We start from the raw sequence: 23,455 nt of genomic DNA, 5'->3' as shown, positions 1-23,455 counted from the left end.
TAGATTTCCTTGTTTCTGAAGACTTAAGCTGGTCTCATAAATAGGTTAATCTAATGAGATACATCCCTTCTCTCAAACACCCATGAGCCTTTCCTGAATTATAACTTAGCCTTTATATTGCTGCTTAAAGGACAAGAAAAGCCAAATTAATCATGCATATTCTTTCACTATCAATGAAAATAAATGTGTGCTGTATTAGTGAATATTGGCTCTGGTTTAAAATTTATAGATGATGCAAACACTTCAGTAGTACTTTTGTCAATAAAAGAATTGGTTGTATTTGGTACATAAATAAAAATCCTATAAACTGTAGGCATAGGTTATAGTTAATTTAACTTCTAGCAACATTGTTCACTGTCGAAGGGCCAGGAGCAGGACCACATAAAACACACACTAATAAGATTGGAAGTGAGGTAACTCTCAATTGATTTTTAGAAAAGTGTATTTGTGAGGAGCTAGCTAAACCTAAAGTCAGTAAAGCAATGGGGCAGGATGGGATACATCTAAGGGTATTAAGGGGAGTTAAAGAAGTTCTGGCTGACTTTTTCAATGTATCTTTAGAGTTGGGAGTAGTTCCAGAGGATTGGAGACAGGTGGATGTGGCTCCTATTCACAAAAGTGGGAGTAAGAAGGCGGCTGAGAATTACAGGCCAGTTAGTCTGACCTCTGTGGTCAGCAAATTAATGGAATCAAAGTTTCTGGAATCCAGTGGATTGCAAGATTCGAGGCAACATGGTTTTAGTCTTGTCAGATGAATCAGATCAACTTCTTTGTTTGAGTGACCAGAGATTTACTTTACTCTGTCCTTAACCTCTTCCACCCTGTCTGCTGCTTTTGACAGTCGATCACCTCCTTGATGCTCTGCGTCACTTGGATTTTGGACTCTGGCTTGTCTTGGTTATCTTCTTACCTCTCCCTTTGCACTTTTAGCGTTTCCTCTGATGGTTCTTCCTCTACTGCCATTCCACTATTAATTAGTGTGCCTCAGGATTCTGTCCTAGGTCCTCTTCTCATAATATACTTATTCCCTTGGTGCTATGATTTCCTCTCATGGCTTTCAATATTATTTTTATGCTGATGAGTCCAAGATCTATTTTTCTACAAAAGAAATTTCACCGGAAATCCAGTCCCGGATTTCAGTCTGCTTGTCTGACATTGCTGCCTAGATGTCCCGTCGCCACCTTAAATTCAACATGGCCAAGACAGAGTTCCTTATCTTCACCTTCCTACCCCCCAGCCCTTCTCACCTCTTCCTCCTTTCTCTATTTCTGTGGATAACACAGTCATCACCCTGGTCCCATCAGCACATAGCTTTGGAGTCCTCTTCGAGGCCTCTCTCTCCTTCTCTACACATATCCAAAATCTTACTGAAACATGCTGTTTTTCTTTATAACATTACCAAAATCTGCCCTTTCCTTTCTGTACACACTACCAGAGCCCTTATCCACTCTCATCTCACAGGTTTCCTGACAAACCATTTCTTTCCACTGTAATCTGTCCTAAATTCAACTGCATACCTTTATCCTCTCCCTTATGAGGAAAGGCTAAAGAGGTTAGGGCTGTAAAGTTTGGAGAAGAGAGTGCTGTTGGGGATATGATAGAGATCTACAAAATCATAAGAGGACTAGAATGGGTAAATATGAATCAGTTATTTACTCTTTCAGATAATAGAAGGACTAGGGGGCACTCCATGAAAATGGCAAGTAACACATTTAAAACAAATTGGAGAAAATTATTTTTCATTCATTGCCGGAGGATGTTGTTAGGGAAGTTAGTGTAGCTTGGTTTAAAAAAGCTTTAGATAAGTTCCTGGAGGAGAAGTCCAATATACTGCTATTAATCAAATTGACTTAGGGAATAGTCACTGCTGTTACTGGCATTAGTAAAATTGGATCTGTTTAATATTTGGGTACTTGCCAGGTACTTATAACCTGGATTGGCCACTGTTGAAAGCAAGATGCTGGTCTTGATGGAACCTCTGTCTGATCCAGTTTGGCAACTTCTTATGTTCTTATCTTTCGCCAAAGTTGTTACACTCACATAGCCCCTCTTCTGAAGCCACTGCATTGGCTCCCTAGCCATTCTTTGCATAAAATTCAAGCTTCTTTCTCACCTACAAATGCCTTCATTCTGCAGCACCTCACTACTTCTCCTTTCTTATCTCTCTCTGCACCCCTCCTCTGTATCTTGCTTCTCTACCACCAGTTCCCGTCTCCCTGCTTTCCACCTGGCTGCGTTGTGTGCTTTGAGAACTGGTGAGTTATGCTCCCTCTCTTGCTGTGTTTAAATCCCATCTAAAGACCCACCTTTTTGAAACCATTTTTAAATCTTATGCCTGATTGTCTGCTTTTAGTCTTGTAAACTAACTTCTTTTTAACCATTGTCTTGCTCTATGAAATACCCCAAGTCTCTTGTCCTGTATGTTTGTTGTCTTGTATTGTAAGCTCTATTGAGCAGGGACTGTTTTTGTATGTTAGTACAGAACTACATATGTCGTGTAGCACTATAGAAAAGTTAAGTAGTAGTAGTTTTGTACTGGGGAGAGCACTAGAAGTAGTGTACTTAGGTTTCAGGAAGGTCTTTGACAGGGTTCCACAAAGGCTATTTATAAATAAATTGAGCACCCTTGGTATGGGCTCTAAATTGACTGAATGGGTTAAAAACTGGTTGAGTGGGAGATGTCAGAGGCTAGTAGCAAATGGAGTTTACTCTGAGGAGGCGGGGCATTACTAGCGGTGTGCTACAGGAATCAGTCCTTAGACCAGTTGTTCTCAATATTTTCGTGAGCAACATTGTGGAAGGATTGTCCGGAAAGGTTTGTCATTTTGCCAATGATACCAGAATCTGCAACAGGGTAGACAGCAAGAAAGATGTGGAAAACATGAGGGATCTACCAAAGCTCAAGTAATGGTCTAGGGTCTAGCAGCTAAGATTTAATGCTGATTCAGTTATGTATTTAAGATGCAAAAACCCAAGGGAGAAGTACAGCATAGGGGTGAAATTCTAAGCATGAAAAAGAGCAAGATCTGGGGGTGACTGTATCTGATGACCTTAAGATGGCCAAACAGGTGGATAAAGTGATGGGAAAAGCCAGAAAGATGCTTGGGTGCATAGAGAGGAATAGCCAGCAGAAAAAGGAAAATATTGCCCCTGCAAAGGTCTCTGGTGAGACCTCATTTGGAATACTGTATACAATTCTAGAGATCACACCTTCAAAAGAATAGAAACCAGTTGCAGTCTGTGCAGAGGATGGCTTCTAAACTGATAGGTGATCTTCACTCTAAAGCATATCGCGATAAGACTTAAAGATCTGAATCTGTAATACCCTAGAGCAGTGGTTCTCAACTTTTTTTCGGGACACACTTGATAGATGGTCCTCACATGTGAGATACACTGAACACATGACTGTCACAGGGCTAACCCCACCCCCAACCCTCAGTAATGGGTATAAAGGAGAACTAAAATATTCCCCATACAGCTCACCATACAAAAAAGATATTCTGGTGTTATCTCAATAACAGCAACATAAACTCCCTCTACTACCAGGCGCAATAGCCCTACTTATAAAAGGACAGCAGTTTACCACCAATGCATGTCCAATTGAGAAAACACAACAAATAAAATGAGGTATTTTATATGTCTACGTGCTAGTTAAATATCTCATCTCGGTCATACACACAAAGATCAACCTTCACCAAGTACAGAAAGATTACAAATATGGAGACAAACTGGAATGAAACTCCAAAAAAGCCACTCAGCACGCAGAGCAAACCTGGAGAAATGGAAACAGAAATAACACCTAACAAAGTCCCAGGATCTGCAATAATACACACAGACTAATCCGTCAAAGTTACATGTGATTTATGGCATGCACTCAAATGGAACAACCCTACTTATAAAAAGGCAACACTACAAATATCAAACCAGGCCCTAAACACCAATACACCTCCCATTAAGAAAACAGAAAAAGCCAAGCTGTTATAGATTCCCACACAGAAATAATTGTAAAACTATATGGAAAAAATGTTTCAAAACAGCTGATGAACAGAACATCATCAAACAATTAAACTCTTAAAAATTATTAAAAATTCTTCAAGCACCAATAAAATATTTCAAAACAGCAGACACATCACATAATACCCAATAATTAAAATGGCAGTCAATCAAGAAAAATGAACTTAAAAGCCACCTTTACTTACCCTCTCCAGCAGTTCTCATACTTCCTCCCCTTGCAGGCCACACCAGAAGCAGCAGTAGCTGTCCTCACAGTCCTCTTCCTTAGGGACCACAACCAGTCTCTTCTCTCTGTCACACACACGCACCTGTCTCTCACACACCTATCATCTCCCCAACCGGTGTCTCTCTCTCTCTCTCGCGCACGCAGATACACCAGTCATCTCCCTGATCAGTCTTTCACATACACGGCTGCCCCCTCCGGAGGACGGCAGAGAAGGTTGAAGGGGCTGAAAGCAACAAAAAGTAAGTTGGTAACATGTTGAGTCGCTTCGGGAGGAGGGGATTTTAGATTTTTAGGTTTTCTTGGGTTAAAGTTGGTATCCACTTCCTGGTGCCTGTCATTTGAAATGACATTTGAAATGACAGGTACCAGCGCACCCAGGATACTGTATAGGCGCTATATAAAGCGCCTATACAGTAAAATGGGTTGCGCGGGCCTAACGCTTCACGGACGCTTCTTGGACGCGGCTTGCATTTGCAAGCTATTTAAATACAGTATCAAGCGGTAGGTGAGCAGAACTGTGCGTGCGGCAAATGCGGGTGCGCCCGGCACTAATGCAGCTCTTCCTACCGCTCCTTACTGTATCGGCCTGATAGTCAGATATTCAGTGGCTGTCACTTAGCAAGAGAAGTCCTTATTTATCCAACTAAGTAGCACTAAATAGCCTCATAGTTTTCACAATTTTTATCAATTTGCAAGTGTGATATTTCTGGCTGGCCTCACAGTCCCTGGTGTGCTCTGTCTCATCTTTGGCTTATTTTTAGTGGTCCAGTAAAACCCATCTCAGAGCTGCCAATGCCTTTTTTACACTTTGTTTTATAAAGGAAGAATGAATGCTCCCCATTTTTTGTTTCATCTTCCACCTAATTTTCTCCTTTCAGATGTCAAATCTTGAGTTTTGAAAGGTTTCTGGGTCTGAAGGCACCACAGCGTCGCATGGAGAGCTGGCAGGAGCATGTAGACAATCTCATGCTCACCCTGTCAGCTGATTGAAGTCCAGCAACAAAATTCAACCTCCCTGATGCCTCAAAACATTATGGGTCTGGTTGACTAAGATTTGTCTCCCATTCCATATCTATGGGGGAAGCTGGTAAATCAAGCCCTAAGCCAGTAAATCTGGGGGACTGATGAAAAGCAAGCTAATGCTCACAAAACACAATTTGTACACAAAGCATGATTTATGCACCTAAATCTTAATTTGTGAGTGCATTTTAGAGTTAGCATGCTTTTTTTTACACTCCCAGTGCATTAGCATACCATTAGCTTACTGCATCAGGAGTTAACTCTTTTTAAGTGTTTAAGTAAAGAAACTGTGTGCTGAAGTTGAGTACACTCTAAATTTATTTTTTTTTTAAACTAACATCTTATTACACTGGGACTTCAACTTCTTAGTTACTGAAAAAAAAAAAAAAAAAGTGTTTTTCACTTATTCTCAGCTGCCATCTACTCTGGACTATCGCATTTACCATCAAGCTCCCCATCTGCAGTGACAATTTAAAGTTTGTAATGTATGTAGCTCATGACAAAAATCTAGCATTGGCCATTTATAAAGCAAGTGAAAGACATTTATTTTATAGCTTAATGCAATTGAATTGTGAATATATAATAGCTATTGACATTTGTACAACTAAAATTGAAGCCTTGCTATTTGGTGCTACTCATCACAGATTTCAAACTTGTACAGTTACAACCTTTTAAATATGTTTGTTTACCATGTATCCAGTGTATGCACCTGTACATTCATGGAGCAACTCTATTTGAAATGTCCTTTATTTTCTTTTCAACAGAAGATGGTCAAAGGAAAAGTCTGAATGTTCAGGACGATCAAGTTGCTTCCTGTGTACAGAAGACATGAAGAGATTTACATAGTGTTAAAACTGCTTTCACGCGTTACATTCAATTTGCCAACCTGGTTTCTGCTGCACTCTTGACAGGATGAACAAACTGAGGAAGGGATTCTTGCAGTATTGCAGAAACCGTGACTTCTGCCCTGTTTAAAGTTCAGTTTAAACTGTACTTTTGCCTGTTGGGGAAAAATGAAGGAAGTGCCGTATTGGTCACCCAAAGAAGTAGCTGCTTGGTTGACAAAAACAGGCATGCAAGAATATTCTGAGATTTTTAAGCATCTCAACGGTCAAGGCTTGCTTACGCTAACAGAAGAAGACTTTAAGAAGCCACCTTTGTCACGTGTTTCTTCAGATAATGGGCAGCAGCTGCTGGAGATGGTGGAAACCTTAAAAATAGAGCTCCACATAGAGGAACACAAGAATGGACATGCCAATGGGCACCTGAGCATGGGTACAGGTGTCCCCAGCAATGATTATGGCTTTAACAGTAAAATTAAAAAGAATGGATTGCCAAATGGATACACAACGGAGATGATTAAGATCCCCATGCCAGAACTGGAACGGCTCCAGGCGTACCCAATGGAGTGGTGGAAAACCTTCCTGGCTTTTCTCTATGCACTTTGTTGTTTCATCTTTACCTCAGTGATGATCTGTATCGTCCATGAACGAGTACCTCTCAAGGAGGTGCAGCCGCCTCTTCCGGACACATTTTTTGATTATTTTAACAGGGTAGAGTGGGCCTTTTCAATCTGTGAAATTAATGGGATGATTCTTGTTACACTGTGGCTAATCCAATGGCTATTCTTAAAATACAAGTAAGTAATTAATTTTGTAAATAGTTTGTTGTAATTAGAATAGTAAGATATTTCTCTCAGACTAGGCAATGTTTCTCTTACCTATCAAATCCTAAAGATCTTTTTTTTTTTTTTTTTGATAATTCAGTCTGCAAGCTAGATCAGATAGTTAAAGATTCCATGTTATAAAAAAAAAAAAAATTCCCGTGAAGATATTGTTCACATTTTTGGAAAGCTGTCATATTTAGCCACAGTTACTCTTATAAATAATGCTTCTGTCCTGAGCCTTATGAGAATCCGAAACGGACATCACATGAGTAGATGAAAAATAGTCTCACAATTTTAAAAAATTGGAGGTATAATCATATAAATTTATGTAAAAATATAGAAAATGAAATATTCATGCAAAAATGAAAGGTGACCTGTAAATTTAAAGAGGAATGCAGTGTTTAGAGCAGATGGAGGAATAGTAGTTGGAAGAAATCGACGCCAAACAGGCAGAGGTATGAGTCAATCCATTTTCTGGCTTAACTGAGGGCCCCTAGGGACTGATTTTGGGCATTTGGAAGGGTGTGGGTCACAAGAGGAAGATGATAGAAATGAGGCGGGAGTAGGAAGGGTTATTGTGTCTCAAGTAAGTTTTTGAAGCAATGCTAATAGAGTGCCGGGAGGAAGATGACACAAGGGGGGATTGTAGCTCAGGTGAGGGGGGAGGGGGTTTAAATTGCCTTTGGGCTTGGGAAAGTACTGTTGAACACATTTAGGCCTCTTATTGCAATGCCTAGGTTTGGAAAGCACTGAAAACTGGCTTTAGCTCTCTTAAGTTTCTATCCCCGCCCAGAATTTGAGTAGCTAAATTTGATCACTTAGTGAAACTTAGAAGCAAAGTTTAAGTGCTCAGCCCAGTCAATATTGAATGGCTTTGCTCAAGTCAGCTAAGTCCCTTTGAAAATTGACCCCAATATTTATTTAGTATCCTTAGTTCAGCAGTAAAATGTTTTTGGTTTCATTTTTTTACAATCTCCCTTATAATAGTGTTTGAGTAACCTTTTCATTAGTTAACTGAGCCCTTTGTTCGTTTCCTTTTTTTTCCTGTTCATATTTTATGTTGAGTTCCTTTTTACTTTCCTGTAAACACCTTGAGATCCATATTCAAAAGCATTTAGCCAGATAACTTAAGTTAGCCAGCTAAATGAATATTTGGGCACATGTCCAGCTAAATTCTAGATGCCTAATATGTTGGGCGGCTAGAATTTATCCAGTTAAGTTAGCATTTAGAGGGCATACCTGGGAGGAGTTGAATTAGCCAACTAACAGGCTGATTCAGTAAAAGTCGCGGTAGAGCCGGCGAGCGGCCACTCTCCTGTGCGCGCGATTCAGGAGGGAACAACATGCAAATGAGGGCCCGCAGTAAAAGGAGGCGCTAGGGACACTAGCGCGTCCCTAGTGCCTCCTTTTTGACAGAAGCAGCGGCTGTCAGCGGGTTTGACAGCCGATGCTCAATTTTAATGGCGTCGGTTCTCGAACCCACTGATAGCTACGGGTTCGGAAAACGGACACCGGCAAAATTGAGTGTCCGTCTTCTGACCCACGGGCCACGAGCAGATTTTTAAATTTTTACCTTTTTTTTTTTTTTAAACTTTTGGGGCCTCCGATTTAATATTGGTATGATATTAAGTCGGAGGGTGTACAGAAAAGAAGTTTTTACTGCTTTTCTGTACACTTTCCTAGTGCCGGCCAAAATTAACGCCAGCCTTTGGGCAGGCGTTAATTTCTGAAAGTAAAATGTGCGGCTTGGCTGCACATTTTACTTTCTGTATCAGGAGGAATAACTAATAGGGTCATCAACATGCATTTGCTTGTTGCGGGCGCTATTAGTTTCGGGAGGGTTGGGAGCGCGTTTTCGACACGCTGTTACCCCTTACTGTTTAAGGGATAAAAATAGCACGTCGAAAACGCGCGGCTAAAAGCAGGCTAACAGTGTGCTCTGGTGGAGTGCACTATACTGTATCGGCCTGCTAGTTACCTGGCTAACTCCAATATTCAGAGATAGCTGTATGACTTAGCCAGTTAAGTTTATTCGGGCCAAAGAGCTGTCCTAAAGTTAGGTGGCTATAGTTAACCAGCTAGCCGGCTATATTCAATAGTTTCAAAGTTAGCGAGATATGTTTATTTGGCTAACTTTGCTAACCAGACTGAATATGGACCTCCTTATCTTATCCCTGGTTTTCATTTTTTGTATTGTAAGTAGTTGAGCTTAAAGTTAAATACTTCAATAAAAAGTGACAACTGAAATTCAAATATAGAGCTAGAGAAGTCACACTTTTAAATTGTAAAGAAATTCTACCATCTTTCCATCACTCTTCACTTAATAATGGGGCCAGCAGGTATACTGTATGATTTCATGCTGGAATCCCAGATTTGGTGCCTGTAGCTGGCACCTCCTTACTTTGGCAAGAACTGGGGATGCTGCACAGTCAATATTCACAACCCCCAGGAGAAAAAGCTTCCCGGCTACTGGCTGACTTAAGAGTGTACTTGTGCCAAGTTGTGGCAGGAACTGTACCTTTCATTATAATGCCATTTCTGGGATGCTGGCCTAGAATGGACAGGGTCAACTCATGAGAAACCCAATGCAAGTTCACTCAGTCTTTGTCTTTGCAAACCATTAGGGGTTGATGGGGATTACAGTTAGCGCAGGATAGATTGCAGACAATTGGAAAAAGTCCTGGAGAGGTCTGACGCAGTAGAAGCGAGGATTGACACCGAGATGGAAGAGAACTTGAGTTGCAAGAGAGGGAGGGAGATGCTGAGGTAGATTAAAAAGTAGCAGTAGAGGCAAAAGCTGGAGGGGGTAGGGTTTGTAGAAAGGTGGAGGAATTGATGGAGGTACTGGAGAGGGGAGGAAAGATGAGAAACAGGAGGGGGAGGGTGGGTGCAAGAGTTTGAATTTGAGGGAGTTTGTAGGGTAATGATTGGAAGATTCCAATAAATGTCCTGTCCTGGAGCACTGTGTGCTTTTTAAGGGCTCAGCCAGAGTCAAAGGGATTTGGGGCATCCTTGGGAGGAGGGGGGTGGTGGGGACTGCCTGCATTATAGGTTTTTGGTCTATTTCTTGAGGGTTAGAGGAGGAGAATGATCAAAAATAGGAAAAATAGCCCAGGTAGTCGTGAATGAAAGTTTATGGCACGATGGCCCCTGCTGGAGTAGATTGTAAATGATCTAGAAGCCCAAGGGAAGGAGGAAAAGAATATATTTAAATATATATATGTATATAGAGAGAGAGATTTATATAAATATGGCGATTTTAAAAACATCCTAGAATTAATTTTACTTTGGGTTGTGGAAAGTCAATGATTTGTTTACTCTGAGTAATGATATGCAGCTTTTTATTTTTATGCAGAGATTTTGATGAGTGGTAGTTTTCCATATGAATGTTCTCTTTTAACCTTATCGGAAATTAGGTTAAAATTTAGGAGTACCATAGTAGTATTGATGTTTGAATTTGCATCTCTGTGAGCATTGTATAATATAGCCAGTTTTCCAGTTCCTGTTAGAACCTGAGTGAACTCTAATCTCAAATGTTGCTGTCAAGTTATTAGGGGCCACCTGCAAGGAACCCCTCCAGTCCTGGGCTTCATGTAGCTACACACTTTAAGAGAAAACATAAGTACATCCTAGCTTACACTTGCAGGTTTATATAACAGTTTTAGGTCCCCTTTCCTCAGGGACAATATAAGAATTAATTCAATATTTTAATCTGTTTAGCACAGCTGGACTGCTGCAGGCAAAAAATAAGCATTTTAAATAAATAAATAGCGTCATAAGCAGATTCAAAAGGCAAAACTGACAGTTAAGTCTGATCGATTCCAGGTTAAGCAAGGCAGGTACTTTCCTTGACACGAGATTCACAGGTCTCCTCCAGGTTCTCACAGCTTGACATTCAACCCTCAAGTTGCTGGAATACTATGGTGTATACAACTATCCCTTTTGAATCCCTGGAGACTAATCGGGATCCTTGGGGCAGGATTGCAGGTCTGAGTTGGAGAGATCAAGCAAGCCCGTTCTTGCTCAGCTTTCCTTCCATATAGCCACCAGCTGGCTGAACAGCAATGTCTCCATCTCCTACCCCTCACCCCAGCAGCCTGCTGGCCGAGACCAGCTCATCTGCTTTTGCCCTGTCGTTTATAAACTACTACAGTATTTGCAGGAGGTAAGGGTAAAACTACTACAGTATTTGCAGGAGGTAAGGGTCAATAATACGTACAATCAGCTTTCTCCACTTTTATTTGTTTTTGTAATTTAATTTTATATGTCACTTAATATATGGCTCTAGGTGGGCAACAGTGCATACAACGTATAATATAGTAATAAAAACAAACAGTATAACAGAACATATAAAATTAAAACTTCATGAAATCAGTAGTGGAAAAACACCAAACAGAAATTTACTAAACATATACAGTAGCAGTACTACTATCAATTAAAAACTAGAAAAAAAAAAGCCATGCTTTTCTCAGTTTACAGAACCTCAAAGTTATCCCCTGATTAAAACCAAACCAACCCTGGCTGCTCAACAGCAGCAACATGCCATTTGAATGTTTAAAGCAAAACCAACCTATAAGCAGGAGACAGCCCTTGGGCAAAAAAAAAAAAAGGTCTGTAGAGAATGCAGTGTTGGTATGCTATTGTTTCAACCTGATACTATCTGTTCACATTCCTGCCTTTTCAATTAAAGCTTAATGACAAGAACAATGTAAATTGACACCTAATTGAGAAACTAGTTCTAGTAGATACTGCAGGGCTACCCAAGGCTGTAACCAGATTGCTGTTTGAGAAGTGGCCTGGATTTTCTGTGCAAAATGGATCGAAAGTTAGGAATATTGAGAATGATAAAGATGACACCTTAATTAAATTTAATTAGCTATTGTAATCATATCAACGTTTGTTGATTTGCAGTAAATTCTGTACTTAATATACCTGTTACTACCCGTAGCAGAGAACCTCATTGCAAACTGCAAGGTTTCTTTGTATGATGGAGCATATTGTCTTTGCAATAGTATAAAACCCTGTCAACGTTGAAAAGGCAAAATGTGCAGACATATTCCTTGCTTTCCTTCCCCCTCATCTCCCCCTTGCCTTCTCTCCTTTCTCACTCACTCCCTTCCCTCCCTCTCTATCTGCCGAGGTGGGGGAGGGAGGAAATCCTGCCAGCATACTCGCCCCACTGCAGCAGGTTGTTTTCCTCTGGCCTTCTTTGGCCATGGGTGGATTGGGCTCCACCACTGGCCCTGCCTTAGCCCTGGGTCTCTCTCTGCTCCGTAGCTGCTGGCTGGAGAGGCTCCACCAGTGACCCCGGACTTCTGTCTGCTCACCAGTACTGTGCTGCTTTTTTGGGCCATCATGCACACATTGCTGTCCAGCCTGACTGCACATGAACACATCCCAACCTTAGGCAAGGACTGACACGCACACACACTGACAGACCTGGCTTATTATAGCAAGGATTTCTTTTCAATAGAGCACCTGCCTTTGGTCAGTGTGAAATTGTGATTTTTTTCCCCCCCTCCAGTAGTCAAAATCACAATACGGAACACAAAATAAACAAATTTATTTTTATTTATTTTTATTTATTTAATTTTATATACCGGCAACCGTTTGCACATCGTGCCGGTTTACAGATAACTTACAACAAGGATATATAGGCAAAGCCTTTACAAGAAACAGTGTAAAAACATAAGCTCAAAACAAACGGAGCAAATAACTAGATAACTTGTGGAAGGAGGGGGTGGGTGATCGAGACAGAGGAGGGGGCAGGGGAGGGTGAAACTGGTACATAAGGAAAAAATATGTACAAGGGTCGAGTGAATTATTGATATATACATATGTTATATACAAAATTGTTTAAGCGCGTAGAGGCTCAGTACTTGAGGTGAGGAGGTGTGTACGGTTGCGTTAAGTGACAAAAATTATGTGCTGGAGGTTAGGTGTGGGGTTTGTATTTCCTTAGAGGGTGTGGGTGTAGGTCCTGTGGAGGGGGTGTTAGTACAAGATGAAACAAATGAAAACATCTCAGCATTAAACCATGTTTAGTGTAGTAGCTGCCCAATACTTTTTTCATACAACCTAAAAGAAGCTAACCCTACACACACAGCACTTGAACCTAAGTCTGTAATTTATGTTTAAAAGTATCTTTGAAGTTTTCTACCGATTTAAATATAGCCAAAGACTTGTAATTACAACAGTGCTGCCTTCTCTAATAATAGTTTTTCTAAGTCAGTGGCATGGAAAAGGGTTGTAGGGGCAGACCTAGTGCTTAGATGGTTCTTGTTAATAGATCTAGAACTAGTAAATGCCATAATTTAAGGTACACACAAATCTAAAGGACTACTGCCTACTAACCCAGTGGCAGACGTTTATATCTGCAGTTTTTATTTCCTGCAGTAAAAATACAAATGTTTCTGGTAGATTCCTTAAAAAAAAAAATGAAGATAGTGTCAATGCAACAGAAGGAACCTAGTCTTAGCTAAAAAGCTGGCCTGCATTCTGGGCATACTGGAAGAAGTGGGAAAATTCTAAGAACTCTAAATGTAGATTCTCAACAATAAGCATTTTGACTTTTATAGAACTTTATACCCAAAATTAATTCAAATGGGCTTCAACATATAAAAACAAAGGACCTGGCAAGTGAGCTTATGACCTGTAGTCAAGATCCCCTTTCCTTCAGAATTGTGAAATAAGTGCAATACATTTTGTGTGCTAGCTACTAATACTACATTAGGTAAATCTTTTGTGTCTTTGTCAAAAATACTACTGATTTTAATGTAAAGTGTTTGAACTCCCTTGCAACTGCAACACAAGTAGGGGAAGGGAATTTATATTACATAGAGATAACGTTGTCATCTACTGTGACAAAAGAAAACTGTGGCACTGCCAACATAATTCCACTTCTACGTCTCTTCTTCCCCACCAGTATGAACTAGGCAAGAACAAAAAGTGTGAAAATAGTCCAAAAGCCTTGTGGAAAAATCTCATCGTCCTACAGGTCTCAGAGTATTTGCATTCACAGAACAGACAGAAATGGCTCCATAACAGAAAAGTGTAATTGTAGCATTTAAAAGTGTATAAACTAGGATTTGTTTTCTAGGTATGTGACAACTTTTTCTTTGGTTATAGGTCTATTATTGGTAGAAGATTTTTCTGCCTAGTTGGCACTCTGTACCTGTATAGGTGCATTACAATGTATGTAACTACACTTCCAGTACCTGGAATGCATTTCAATTGTTCTCCAAAGGTAAGTTCTTAACTTTCAACCATTCTTTCTGTAAATGTTAAACTAAACTTTTGTACTGTCTTTACATGAAAGAAAATTATACCAACCAGCTGAATAACCAACTACTACACAGGTGAGAGATCTAGGAGTATTAATTGATAACAGGATGAACCTTAAAGCCTCCATCAACAGAACCACCAAGGATTGTTTCCATAAACTCCAAGTTCTGAAAAGAATCAGACCACTCTTCCACACTCAGGATTTCAGAACCATTCTACAAGCTATCATTTTTTCTAAGATCGATTACTGTAACTCTATCCTTCTGGGCCTACCCTCCTCCTACACTAAACCCCTTCAGATGTTACAAAACGCTGCGGCAAGACTACTGACAAATTCCAGGAGGAGGGACCATATATCTCCAATCCTAAAGATCTCCACTGGTTGCCTGTTCACTTTAGAATCCTCTACAAATCTCTTTCCATAATATACAAAACTATCCATCAACACACCCCTCTAGACTTACAAGTCCCTTTCCAAATTTACAACTCCTCCAGACCAACAAGAAACGCACTCAGTGGATCTCTTCAAGTGCCCCCAGCCAAAACCACCAGACACATTACCTTGAGAGATCGGGCCTTCTCAACAGCTGGCCCCCTTCTGTGGAACTCCATCCCTCCGGACCTTAGACAGGAGCCCAGCCTCCCAACCTTCAGGAAGAGACTTAAGACCTGGCTGTTTAAAAAAGCATTCCCGGACACCGATTAATTCTATTCAGCCAGATCTACCACTTACTCATGTAAATATGTTTCTGCTAATGTAAATACCTTCATCTAATGTTATACGCTCCATTTCTTCTCTTCTCCCAGTTCTATTACCTTGTTATTTGTAACTGCTTCCTTCCACACCAATAGGTTACTCAATTGTTCATTGTACACCCCTGTTATATGTAAACCGGCATGATGTGTTTGTAACATGAATGCCGGTATATAAAAATTTTAAATAAATAAATAAATAATAAATAAACTAATAAATACAGTGAGAAGAGACCACAAATCTCTATGAACTCAGGATGGCTAGTTCAGAGGGGTATTTATTTATTTATTTATGCAATTCTTATATACCGTAATTCGGAACACAGGTTCCATCTTTACGGTTTACATATTCTGTCTAATAAATAAGAATAAGAAATAGAAAATACAATAAAACATCAATAAAATGAGATAAAACAGTAATTAAAAGAATAACAGTTAGATATATATTAGAATAAATTAAAAATCCTTAAATAAAACTAAATTTCTCATGTGGATTGCAGCTTTATATAATATCTTGGGTTTGAGTTCCATATGCTTGTTGAAAGCACCACGTCTTTAATTCCTTCTTGAATCGTTTCAGATCATCCTGCATTCTCAAATTTAATGGCAAACTGTTCCAAAGTTTCGGTCCTGCGACCAAAATCGCCCTTTCTCTCACCTCGCTCAAATGTGCTGTTTTAATATTAGGTATCATTAACAATCCTTTATTAGAAGACCTGAGTTCTCGTTGAGGCACGCTACCTCCAGACCTACGACTCGAACCCAATCTACCAGAGTTCAAAAAAGGATTAAAAACCTGGCTCTTCAGGCAAGCGTTCCAACTCCCAGATTGTAACTAGGCACCTCCTCCTGACTTTCAGATCCAACCTTTGCAGGGTGTCTCTAACACCTTGTCACTTAATTGCATACCCGTCCTTGCTTACTCGCATGTCTATTTAACATTCAATATTCACCTTTATATTACCGCTTACTGCAGACCATTTACGCTACTAAAGTTCCTTGTAAAAAGGTGAACACACACATACTATTCAATACACGAATAAGTTTATTTGTTATTATGTTATTATGTTTAAATTTGTTAAATTTTATTGTTACTTTCAATATTCCCTGAAATAATGTTCAATGGTTGATTAGTTATTGTTCTGTGTTCCATGTAAAAAAAAACCCCGGTCTAACCCCAAGACCAGGGCAACCTTTTCGTTACTTGTAAACCGGATTGATTTGTATTGCATACAGGAATTCCGGTATATAAAAGTTAAAAATAAATAAAAAAAAATAAATGTATTTTGATAGTAGTGTTCAGCCAGTTGGTTTTATCTTCATGTATGATCTTATGGATCGTACATAATGTTTTGTGTTTAATTCTGTTTTCTAGCGGCAACCAGTGTAAAGATTTCAATATTGGGGTAATATGTTCTCTTTTCTTTGTGTTTGTCAGAAACCTTGTGGCTGCATTCTGAATCACCTGAAGCGGTCGTAAGGTTGATTTAGGAAGTCCCAACATTACAGAGTTACAATAGTCAATCCCTGTAAACAGTAATGTTTGTAAAACATATCTGAAGTTATTCAGAGAGAGCAAAGGTTTTAAACATTTCAGTAGCCTCAATTTACTAAAACCCTCCTTGACTTTTTTGGATATATGTGCTTTAAAATTTAATTCATAATCAATAGTCAGGCCTAAATTCCTGGTTGTATCAGTTAATTTAAAATAGGTTTGATCATGTAAAGTTATTATCTTTTTTTCAAGATTAAAATTTTTCCTATCTAAAACCATAAAAACGGATTTATCCAAGTTTAAAACCAATTTCATTTGAACAAGAAGTTGACTTATTATTGTCAAGTACATAGTAACCATTTTAAAAGTTGATTCAGTATTGCTCTTTTTAGGGAATATTAACTGGATATCATCCGCATATATATAATAAGTCAGACCTAAACCAGTTAGCAGGTGACAAAGAGGTAATAAATACACGCCTTGTGGTACTCCCGAGGTTAGTTTTTTCTTGTCGGACAGCGAATTATTAATTTTGACAGAAAAGGTTCTATTTTCTAAAAACGATTTAAACCAGGTTAATGTTTTGCCTTCTAGACCTATATCATAAAGTCTATCCATAACAATATTATGATCTACCGTATCAAACGCGTTATTTGGTTTTGAAGATACAATACCAGAAAATGTCAAAAGTTATAAACTTTATTTATAAAGGAAAATTATAGGGGAAAATTTTTAATACATTTAATACCCTAGGGGTAGATTTTTAAAACTGCGCGATCGCGTACTTTTCTTTGTGCAGCAGGCGCAAACAAAAGTACGCTGGATTTTATAAGATACGCGCATATCTTCTAAAATCCTGGATCAGCGCACGCAAGGCTGCCGATTTTGGGCAGCTGGCACGCGCCGAGCCGCGCAGCCTGCCTCCGTTCCCTCCGAGGCCGCTCCGAAATCAGAGGGAGACGTACATCCACGCGCGCCAGCGAGCTGCTGGCGCCGAGACCCAACCCGGGGGCGGTTCCGGAGGGTGCGGCCACGCCCCCGGAATGCCCCCGGGCTGGCGCCATGCCCCGGGCCCGCCCCCCAAACGCCGTGCCACGCCCCCCAAACGCGGCGTCACTCGGCGACACCCCCGACACGCCCCTTTTCAGAAATCCCGGGACTTACGTGAGTCCCGGGGTTCTGCGCACGCTGGCGGCCTATGGAAAATAGGCGCACCGGCGTGATGCCACACCCAGGGCTCTGACGGCACTTAACTGGTCCACAGGTACCTGGCATGTAGCACCATCAGTGGTTCGCCAGGCGCCTACAGACATTGACAGCCAGGAGGCACCCATCGTGTACATGGCACCCAAAGGCACCGATGACTCATGAACACCGCAGGCCAAAAATGTCTGAGGGTCGGCTGCACCAATGGAGATCGATGCCTGAAGCCATCGCTGGTCCAGCGGTACAGACGATGCCCGTGGTGCCCCATGGTGGAGGCTCTGTGGCACAGACGCACCCTCATGTGCTTTTCGGCACTGACACACTGCATCAATGCCCAAAGGAATAGATTATGGTCGGCATCCTTGACTGTTTTCCTTAGCTCAGCTATGCACCTGAGGGCGTTGATGCTGCAGACTTGATGACATCTATGACATTGCCTATGACTGGCGCTAGCCTTGACAGTGACTCCAGTACTCAGTAGCACCGATATGCTTGAAGCCCCCCTGGGGCTTCTGATGTCCCATGTTCCCAGCGCATTTGGCGCTGTATGGCGGCTCCGGTTACCTGAGAGCGTCAGCCCTCATGGCACCCAATGGCCTTATGCTATCGATAGCACAACTCGATACCACTTAGTATCGCTTCTGGACACCACAAAAGGAGGGGGGGGGGGAGTTGGTGCACCCAACGCTCAATAGCCTTGAGGGCACCAGGCCATGGTGCACCCTGGATGCATCTGCGTTTCAGGGTGCCTTGGGTGGGTGGTGACCCTGGTGCTCCATAGTGCCTCAGCCTCCCCAGGCCCAAAGTCTGTGTCAGCCAAGGGCTTCCATGGCGCTTGAGGGCTCTCCAGACCCCTTTGCTCCAGTGGCCAATGGCCTTGAGTGTGACTAGGCGCTCAATGTCAGTTCTGGTGCCCCCTGGCAGCGATGGTGCTTGACAATGTTGAGAGCATCCACGAATGGCCTCGCTGGCAAACATGCCCAATAGCCTCCATGGTGCTCAATAGCATCAAGGGTGGCTATGCACTTTGAGGGCAGTCATGCACCTCAATGGCAATAAGGGCGGATCTGATGGCATCAAGGGTAACCATGGTACTCCATGGCAGTCCTGGTCCCTGACACAGTCCGGGCCGCAACACTCGGGGTCAGTGTCGATAGTTCACTGCATTGATGCCCATGGCACAGCATGAAACTCAGTCCAGTGCCATTCCACCAGTTTGATTGTCTGGCGTGCACAATGGTGCCCACCAACGCCTAAAGGACGGAAGGGCCCACAGCCAGGGCAGTTGGCGGCATGCACGGTGCTCAATGGCTTTCAATGGCCCTTATGGTGTTGAGGGCAGTCCTGCATCTCGATGGCATTGAGGGAGCCCCAGTATCTCAATGGTGTCAAGGGTAATCATGGCGCTCGATGGCAGTCCTGGTCCTGACGCAGTCCGGACATCAACATGTCAGACCATCGGTGTGCTGGCATGGATGTGTATCGGCAATCGTTACCGGACATGGCACCGAAGGTTACAGCAGCAACACTGCTTGCCCAGGCTCCTGCACTCACCCTCTCTCACAAGTAAACTGCACTACCAACGCTGGCAAGCAGGAGGGGAGGCTACGTTGTCCAGAGCTTCTGCTGTGGCGACTAGTTCCTTAGAATGTGGGGAGGATGAGCTCCCCCCACACACCCAGGAATGGTGCAGTCCTCGATCTCTGCGCTGTGCGAGCTTCTATCGATGCCGGTCAGTTGATGAAATGACATGGAACTCTTGCTTGTGTAGAACTCAGGCAAGTCCCCAGGCTCTGCAACCCTCACGGATCACCCACGGACTGTATTCATTCAGTCCTGTCAGCACCAGACAAAGGCACAAAAGCAGACAGAGCAAGGAGAGGACACAGAAGCTAAACCCAGAAAACAAAGCGGAAGCCGATCCAGTTGGCTGTGTAGCAGTAAGGATAAGAAGAATCGGATGATGAAAAAAAGCCCTTTATTAAAATCTGCCCGACTCTGGCCGAGTTTCGCTCTTTAATCTAGAGCTGCCTCAGGGGCAACCAATTGGATTGCGGTTAAAGTCTTGCGGATACCATCTGCAGTCACACAATTTCTATTCGCATTTGATGATGCAAATTGAATGAAATGATCTCCACTAATGGTGCTACGTGACAATACCACCAGTTCAAGTATTAATTCATGATACAGCAGGTTATATGTTTCTAGTTTATGCACAATACTGTGGCATCGGCCCTGCAGGCTCACAATAAGTCCTGCTTAAATTGATTGCCCTGAGGCAGCTCTAGATTAAAGAGCGAAACTCGGCCAGAGTTGGGCAGATTTTAATAAAGGGCTTTTTTTCATCTTCCGATTCTTCTTAGCCTTACTGCTACCCAGAAACTAAACTACAGGTGCAGTATTTTTTATTAAGGAATAAAGTTAGACCCACGGCTGGTAGAAAGTTGAAAAGTGAAAATAAAAATAAAACTACCACAAGGAAAAGAAAAAGAAAAACTGCAGCTCCAGAAAAAAATCACAATAAAAAAGTGTGAAAAGAGAGCAAAGCTGAATACTGTGACCAGACGGCTCCTGTAATCACATGGCTCTGTGGGGGGGAAAAAGAGACTGAGGGATTCTCCCTAGGGGTAGGGTGATTACAGCTGCACATGCTCAGTAGGGCATGTTTGAAAGCTCTCGAATCCTTGAGATCAAAGTTCTGGGCCCGGCTGCATCCAATGATGACACCCAAGTGTGAGGACTGCCATTCTGCTTGTCCTCGGAGAAAGCAACTTACTGTGTTGCTGTGGTAGAACAATGTAGTGGGGAAAACTAAGGAAATACTATTTTTGGATTGGGAGCAAGGTTTTCATTAGCTGCCACTGACAGACCTTAAAATAATTGTTCCTCAGTTGTCTACCAAAATTTTTAAAAAGTAATTTCTTGTTTAACCAGAGATTTTTTGTTGACAAATTTATATTTGTTATATTTAGTGTATGTATCATACTCTGTCTAAAAGTTTGAAAGTAGCATTTTGAAATAAAGTATCAGAACTCTGCTGATGGCAAGTTAAAGGAGGAAATTGAAGTGCATGGTAAACATGAATGACTCATACAGAGACTGAGAATTCCTGTTGTGTGGGTTGGGTTTCCTTATTAAATGCTGTAGTCATGTTTAGTTATGAAACATTTCTAAAAACAGAGGTTAAAACAGTTTAGCGAATGTATGCAGAAACCAGAAAAGTATTGAGTCTGTGTAGATGCTGTGGGCAGTGAACTCTGAGTCAAGTTGTGATTGCTTTGAATTATAGATGTGCTGATATTAAGGTGCAAGAATTTCCCAGCATCTACAATGATCAAGGCAAAGTGCATTGCCAGCTCAGAAACAGTGAAATATTTCAACAGAAGATTAAACAGAACACTAGTGTTGACAGTAGAAATTGGTGAATAAACTGTGACTTGCATGGATTGCAATTGACTGAATTACAATTTGATTTGCTAGGCCATAATTAATCCTGCTTAGATTTCTGTTCTTTTTTTTTTTTTTTGTTAAAAGGTCCAGATTTTGCCACTTTTTCTCCAAGTTTCATGTTTCAGTTTCCCTAGTCCAAGTTAGTACATAAGTTTAATGTATTTCTCTGACATGGGTCGGGTTTATCAAGTGTTGGTTGCCTATCTTTTCTGCTTTTCTCACCTTACTATTCAGAAAATCAAACTAAAGTGTAGATATTTTTTCTTTAAAATATTCAGCTGTGTGGCAATGGAGGACAGAGACTGAAGCCATCTCTAGTTAAAAGGTGTCATTTTCTATTTCTTTATGTGAAGTTCTGGAGGAAAGATTTGGGATGAAGCCAGAATAATACATGATCTGGTGTAGCTTGTTATTGCAGACAATAGTTTGTGAAACATTGCAGAATATAGGCCACAGAGAGCTTTTCTTGGCAGCAAAGGCTGCTGTCCTAACACAAGGCTGACATTTTGTTGTTTATGCTAATTGGTAGCTTCCTGTTCCATGAGAAATCATCTTGATTTCAAATTAAATTTTTATAGTACATGAAATGTACTATATAGAAATATGCAAAATGAACTACTGTGCTCATATTCTCTTGTGGTTGTTACAATTTTTGTGTTCTGCCCAGTAATAGTTGACACTTGTTGATGACTGCTCAGATCTTCAAATTCAGCAGTATGCATTTCCATCACACATGACTAGAAAATAGTTTAGCAATTGTAAGTCTTGATTTTATGGCATTACACGAAGTTTGTGGTTGCTTTTGGACCCTTTTAATGTCATAGCAAGCTGACTTGATGTTTCTCTTCAAATTTCAGAGTGCAGTATCTCAGTGTTGAATGCTTAGAGAAATGTCAGTTGTAGGAATTTTATTTGAGATATATAAGAAATAGCAAAAAGATGAATTGACGTATAAGCAAAATACTTTTGTATTCTGTACGGTGTGTTTATAGATACTCATTTCCAAACCGTTTATTGCTTTCCTCTTCTCCTCCCAAAACCCCCCGCAAATGCTTTGTAAATAGTTAACAAGAAAAGGGGAAGTGAGCTAGCGAGCCCAGGGAAATTCTGTTTGGATCACAGCTGAGAGAGAATTGCAGAGAACGAAGATGTTGTGAACACATAGGACACTCCCATTCCAGACATAGCAGTAAAGAAGAAAAACATAACAATCGGGCCAATGCAGTAAAATGCACGGGAGAGCGCCTGCTCTCCCGACGTGCACCCAGGCCACTCTCCTGGGCGCATAATGCACTATGCAAATGAGGGCCTGCGCTTATAAGGAGGCGCTAGGGACATTAACACGTCCCTAGCGCCTCATTGGCAGAAGCGGTGGCTGTCAGCAGGTTTGACAGCAGACGCTTAATTTTACCAGCGTCAGTAGTCAACCCGCTGACAGCCACGGGTTCGGAAAATGGATGCCGGCAAAATTGAGCGTCAGTTTTCCAACCCGCGAGCAGATTTTTAAATTTTTTTTTTTTTTTGGGGCCTCCGACTTAATAGCGCTATGATATTAAGTCGGAGGGTGTACAGAAAGCAGTTGGGTTTTTTTAATGTATGTTTGTTAAATTTTTAACACTAACATCTACAAATACAAATTGGTAATTAAATAAGTAAGTAATTGAATGACAACAGCCATATGTAGATCCACCATGGAACCCATCTAGACGAAACTTCAATAAACATAAGTGGTAACATAAACATAGGCAGTGGTTCCATATGTGAGACAGAGAAGGCCTGGGACAGTAATTTGTTCTCATCGTCCACCTTATGATATGCATGGGATAATATACTTATCCACTCATCTGAAAAACATACTGCATTGTGAAGGAATCTAGAGCTGTTTGTCATACATTGGTTTGGGCAGTGCTAACAGTTCGTATCTGCTCGGTGATTTTACCACCCTACCTTCCCCTTCTCCCATGCCCCTCCCCCCCACCCACCCAGCCTACAGAGTCAAGGGATCATCAAATACAAATACAAATGGACCATAAGTACATTCAGCATACATTACAATAGTTTAGAACAAAATGCAAATAGTATTGGGAAATATACTAATAGTGTCGGTAGATATACAAAGGGCCTAGTGAAGTTTATAAATACCTGAAATAACCGGGATACCCGATGGATGGGATGGATATTAAAGCCACAGATGTTAACAGTGCATGAGTTTTATCTAAGGTTGGGTGTGGGTTTCAGGAAATCGAAAAAAGGTTCCCAAATGTTTGAATTGTGATGAGTTTCTTGTGAGAAGTATTCCTAGCAGTGGCATATTCGAGACTACTCAAAGAAATCATTCTAG

The 23,455-nt window shown here is 41.2% G+C and overlaps 1 protein-coding gene across 9 annotated transcripts in view; it reads left to right on the top strand.

Annotated features, from left to right (window-relative positions):
- SGMS1 (sphingomyelin synthase 1) overlaps positions 1-23,455 on the top strand; it is a 338,660-nt gene that overhangs the window by 269,592 nt on the left and 45,613 nt on the right. For 8 of the 9 annotated variants that reach the window (XM_029609798.1, XM_029609794.1, XM_029609795.1 and 5 more), the window contains 2 exons: positions 6,025-6,899; positions 14,055-14,172. In XM_029609798.1, the coding sequence (XP_029465658.1) occupies positions 6,274-6,899; positions 14,055-14,172 (744 nt within the window). In that variant the 5' untranslated portion in view covers positions 6,025-6,273. Of the gene's footprint in view, positions 1-4,420; positions 4,480-6,024; positions 6,900-14,054; positions 14,173-23,455 lie in introns of those variants that run through there. The other variant, XM_029609801.1, reaches the window with a different exon arrangement.

Source organism: Rhinatrema bivittatum, chromosome 7 (assembly GCF_901001135.1).
Source record: "Rhinatrema bivittatum chromosome 7, aRhiBiv1.1, whole genome shotgun sequence".
NCBI lineage: Eukaryota > Metazoa > Chordata > Amphibia > Gymnophiona > Rhinatrematidae > Rhinatrema > Rhinatrema bivittatum.
Note: the sequence above shows the minus strand (reverse complement) of the source record. Positions and strands in the feature narration are given on the sequence as shown.